Genomic DNA, 5,969 nt, shown 5'->3' on the forward strand with positions numbered 1-5,969 from the left:
TTATCTTATCCGTAATATCTGGACCGTCCCTCCTCTCTCTCTCTCTCTCTCTCTCTCCCTCCTCTCTCTCTCTCCTCTTCATATTATTCCCTCTTCCTATTTTCTGACATACTAATATTTTATTCCCTTTTCATTAACAGTCAGTTTTATACAAATCAACCGAAAGCATCTCAATGTAACCTTTAATACTGAAAACTGCCTCAGAGACTATCTAAGCTGGCCCCAGCTACCTGCCCCAGGCTATCTGCCCGAGGCAATCATCACCTGATTACCTGCCCAGACATCTACCAGTCATTGTCGGCGTTCGCCACCGTAATAATTTATATATATATACATTAAGCGTTAATAAAACTTATTTATTTATTTATAATTTATTTAGTCATCTAATTCATAGTTTACACAATTTATAATAAAAGAGTTTATCCCCAGTATTCGCCAATCATTCTCGCTATTAATAAAACAGCCAAACGCTCACTCAGGGGCACACTATCGTTATTACGCTCATTCAGGGGCCCCCTCAGATCGCCAAAGTCTCAGAGGCCTACACTTTCAGTCTACAATCAATCTTCATCCTGTTCACAAGGTTCCCCTAGCCTAGTCATATCATCATGTCAGTGTGTCCTCTGTGCCTGTCTCCTATCAACAACGAAATCGTTCATGTGTGTCAAACACGATGTTTAACATGCCTCGGCGAAATGTCCATCAACGCTCTTCAAGAATGCAGACTATACTGTATAGGATGCAATGGGCCTACACCGCCTGGACATTTTGACGTAACCTGTACCAGCTGTGGGCAACTCTATTGTGCAAATCGTAAGTACCTCTTTTTCTCGCACTTTCAATAAACTTTCAAAGAAAATATATATCCGAAACACACATACATACATACAGACAGTCAATTTATATATATTATTTTCATTTCAGTTCATGGTTCTACTTCCTGCCCATACTGTCGTTTCTCCGTTAACCGGGAACCTCCCACCGAAGCCAGAAACGTCATTGAACCTCCACCCAAACGCCGTCGCATCATAAATAACCGTACGTTTTCACAATAATTTTCATAATTTTTTTAAAGTTAATAATTGTATATTTATCAAGTGTATAAACAAGTAATAAGTACTCATACAGAAAAATATTTCCATTACAGGAGTTCCTATTCGTGATCAAGAGAATCTCATACTTGGTGGAATCAACATCCCAGCTCGTAAGTAATATTATTATTTATCTGTAATTCAGTTTTTCCTCTTATTTAAACTTTTTGTTTTTCCTCTTAATAATAATTCCTCTTATTTACACGATATTTTCCTATTAAGGTTTTCAAATCCTCTTATTGTTTTCAAATGTGTTTTCCTCTTAATGTTTATTCATTGCTAATATTATATTACAGAATCTCCCCCGGATTCAACCCAACCCTCTGAGTGGAGCACACCTGTACGCAGTCAACCCCAGCTGTCCCAGGAGCTAGAAGAAGATGCACCAGACGGCAACCAGCATGCATCCTCAGATGAAGAAGAAGAAGAAGACAATCAACCCCCTGTTCACGACATATCAGATGAAGAAGTCAACGCTCCAGATTCCCCAGAGGTACTTAACTTAGATAACATTGTTCCGCGAGTGTTAGAAGTCATTAACCATTTCGAAGGTTCATTCTCGAGACATTCGTTCTCCATTCCCGGACATTTAGACGCTGACCCCAGCTTATATATAAATAGGTATAGAGAATTTTTTATAGAATATATAGACAATCAGTTCAGACAAATACAGGAAGAATTCCCTCCCTCATTTCACATTTACCCTGATGTAAGCCTAATTTTGCAAAAACTTAATCATGCCGACGATCAATATGAAATATTAGATGAAGTATTTTCAATTAGAGGAGAAACTCAGATTGTTACACAGGAAGAGGTGGAAGTTCTCGTAAATTCATGGGTTGACGAAATGTCTGCTAAAATTGACGAATGCCTAAAAAATGTCCAATCCTCAAGTGTAGGAATTCATTCCATGTCAGGCTTTGCCATTAATTTTTCATATATTCGCCACCCTATGCGCCTTGGATCTTACGTACCATATCCTGCAAAATTAAGGGGTAAAGAAACAGTATTTAATCCTGAAAGTGAAGGAGATGAGTGTTTGTTACAGTGCATTGCCGCGTATAAAAACTTAGCATTGGGCAGGACTATGCATAATGTTAGACAACATTACAAAAGCCTTCGATGGTGTAGAAGATTCGTAGTATGGGCAGATGAAATCAGATTCCCCGTATCATTTGATAACCTTAAGAAAATAGAGAAGCTTAACAAAATTTCTATTTATATTTATACAGTAACTCATGAAAGTAACAGATACTATCTTAGTTTAGCTAGGAAAAGCCAGGAAAAGTATGCCGATAAAGTCCCTTTGTTGTTATTAGAAGGCAAGCATCTCTGTCTGATCAAGGATTTTGATAAATTTGTAAAGAGTATTAACAATCATTCTGAAAGGATTCCTAACACTCATAAATTCTGCAAAATTTGTCTTTTGCATGCTCCCTTAGATGAAATTCAGGCTCACGAAGAGTCATGCACTGTATCCCAAGTATTTTCATTCTATAATCCTAGTGATAAAATCAGTTTTAAAAATTACGGTAGGACCTATAGCCCAACTCACACCGCCTATTACGATTTTGAATGTCTATTAGACCGTCAAAATCCTAGAGGCATGGTGGAATGTAAGCATAAAGCAATTGCTTATGCATACATGATTTTAGACAGGGAATTCAATGTCGTAGAAACGTATTCATACGTAGGTCCAGATGCGGTCAATCATTTTATTACCAAGCTAGAAGCCTCATGGAAAGCTATTCATGCTCAGCTCCCCAACTTCCCTAAGAACTTGTCTAGAGAACAGGAAAGAATGTTTCAAAGACAAAATACGTGTCAATTGTGTCATCAAACTTTCAAGGATAAGAAAGATAAACATAGACATCATAATCATGCTATTCAGGAAAATAATTACTTAGGTGCTTATTGTGCTCGTTGCAATTTACAATGTAAAAATTCTCGTAGATACTTGACCACATTTTCCCATAATGCGGCCTATGATCTGGGAATTATACTTAAAGAACTGTCCAAAAATCCTCACCGCGATGTAGAAATTCTAACCAAGGAAGGATTGAAATTTATGCAAGTCATCATAGGTAAACTTAAATTCCTAGATAGCCTAGCTCTCCTTAACGGGTCATTAGGAACCTTAGCAAGCGAGCACGTTGCCGGTAAGAAACCCACCAAGTACACTGAACACATACTAAATGGCGTATCCGATGAAGCTAAAGCTCTGTTAATTAAAGGTAAACAAAGCCTATGTTATGATTATATTTCTTCCATGGACGTGTTAGACGAACCTCAGCTCCCTTCGCGAGATAAGTTTTACAATGTTTTACATGACTCTCCACTGTCTGAAGAAGATTATAACAATGCTCTTAAAGTATTTAATTTAGGGAACTGTACAAACATCAAGGATTACCTCATGTTATATTTAAAAGTTGACGTGGGAATGCTAGTTGATATATTTACACTTTGGCGAACATCACTGAAAGAAATTTATGAACTAGATATTGTTTTCTATGTATCACTTCCTAGTTATGCTTGGGACGCGTTCTTATTTAAATCAAAAGTTGTACTTGACTATGTGTATGATCAGAATATATATGATTTGTTGAGAAGGAATCTTAGAGGAGGGTTCACATCTTCCATTAGACAATTTACACAGGCTGTTAACGAGCACACTACATCTAACCCTAGCTCTGATGACGATACTCACATTTTGTACCTCGACTTTAACAGCTTATATGCAGCGTGCATGGCTGAGGTACTTCCCCAGGGAGGGATTAGACAATTAACTGACCTTGAGCGGGATACCTTATTAGGGCAAGGGTTACAGCATATCCCCTGTAATCAAGACAAAGGTTATTGGATTTTATGCGATACAAAACATGTATCTCCCGAGGTAGCCAGGTATACTGATGATCTGCCCCTTGTACTGTCTCATACTAATATAACGGAGGAGTTTTTGTCAGAGTACAGTAAGAAAACCCTTAATGATGAAAAACGTAAGCTCCCACCTAAAAATACTAAGTTAATTGCATCCCACTTGCCCCAAAACGACTACTTAGTAAGCCTTGATTTCCTGCAATTGCTATTAAAACTTGGACTAGAAGTTGAACGAGTAAAAACAATCTATGAATTTAATCAGGCTCCCTATTTAAAAGATTTTATTTCAACCAACATTCGAGAACGAGCCAATACCACCTGTAAAGTTAAAGGAAAAGCTTTTAAACTCATAAGTAATAGTCTGTACGGGAAATCAATGACAAATATATCTCGATATGCTAATACTCACCATCTAGTAACGACAAAACATTCATTCTTAACTCATGCAAGAAACCCTTTGTATAAACGAGCTGTCTCTTTAGGTCAAGATAGGGTTCTCTGTACAGTAATGAAAGACATCCTTAAAGTTACCACTCCTTCTTACATGGGATATCAGATCTTGCAGATAGCCAAGAGGCGTTTATACGAGTTCTGGTATAATGTAGTTAAAGCCCATTATGGGGAGAGAGCTAGACTAATTTATACGGATACAGACTCATTCATATTTACTCTGACCTGTAAAGATGCTTTCCAAGAAATGACAAAAGCTCCTCTAGTAGATTATATGGATTTCAGTAATTTTGACAAAGATCATCCCATGTATTCCGCTACTCGCAAAGGTGAACTAGGACTCCTCAAGTCAGAAGTAAAGCAGAAAATCATAACTGAATTAATTGCACTCAAGCCTAAAACTTACTCTCTCCTAACCCTTGATAATGAACATTTATGTAAATGTAAAGGGATTCCTTATCACCAACAAAAGAAAATAACACATGCATCTTTTCAGAACACATTAGAGACAAATACAACTTTTAATTTTGTATCCCGATCTATTCGTAATGTTAATGGACAGATATGCACGTGTAAAACAACTAAGCGCGGTCTGTCAGCTTTTGATGACAAGAGGTACCTCATTAGTCCCACAGAGTCATTAGCTTACGGTCACCCAGACATTCCAGAGCGTGAGGTACAGGTACAGGTAGAGGAAGAGGTACAGGAAGAGGTACAGGTAGAGGAAGAGGCGCAGGTAGGGGATCCAGTAATTGTAGATAATCCCCAACCAAGACGTCAATTGTTCCCAATTTTTAATCTTTGGGAAAATCGGGATAGAGTCGCTCAGCAATTATTCCCTAACAACAACTAAGTCTGTTACTGTATTGTCTATGTATTATCTATAACTATATTCAAATGTCTATGATATTGTATTGGCTATGATTTGTTACTGTATTGGATATGTTATGTTTTAATGTCTATGATAATGTATATTCTATGATTTTATTACTGTATTTGATATGTTCAAATTGCTATTTTAAGACTGATTTATTTATTACTGTATTGGATATGTTATGATATTTGATATTCTATAATTTTATTACTGTATTTGATATGAAAATGACTAAGATTTATTACTGTATTGGATATGAAATGACTATGATTTTATTGGCTGTGATATTGTATATTCTATGATTTTATTACTGTATTGGATATGAAATGACTATGATTCAAATGGCTATGATAATGTATATTCTAAGATTTTATTACTGTATTGGATATGTTATGACTATGATTTTATTGGTATGTTTAAATAAAACTCGAATGTAGATTTCGTTTAAATACTCCTTTCATTATATATTTGTAGTTAGTCTATTGAATCCTAGCAACATGGAAGGGCAGAAAAAAGTTATTACTGAATCCCAGTTGAATATATTTAGTGAACCGTCAAGAATTATTATTGCTGGATTTTCAAATGGTGGGAAGAGCTATTTATGTGCTAAAATGATAGAGAAATATCAGCAGAACTTTGCAAAAATAATTATCTGTGGAAGCGGGTATAAAGAGTTG

At 36.4% G+C, this 5,969-nt stretch overlaps 1 protein-coding gene across 1 annotated transcript; it reads left to right on the forward strand.

Moving 5' to 3' along the window:
• Nucleotides 1–423: 423 nt before the first annotated feature.
• LOC138354462 (uncharacterized) lies at nt 424–2,537 on the forward strand. Its single transcript, XM_069308659.1, has 5 exons — nt 424–813; nt 925–1,038; nt 1,148–1,204; nt 1,388–2,150; nt 2,534–2,537. The coding sequence occupies exons 1-5, from the start codon at nt 609–611 to the stop codon at nt 2,535–2,537; spliced, it is 1,143 nt and encodes a 380-aa protein (XP_069164760.1). The 5' UTR covers nt 424–608.
• Nucleotides 2,538–5,969: the final 3,432 nt, after the last annotated feature.

Source organism: Procambarus clarkii, chromosome 63 (assembly GCF_040958095.1).
Source record: "Procambarus clarkii isolate CNS0578487 chromosome 63, FALCON_Pclarkii_2.0, whole genome shotgun sequence".
Lineage (NCBI taxonomy): Eukaryota > Metazoa > Arthropoda > Malacostraca > Decapoda > Cambaridae > Procambarus > Procambarus clarkii.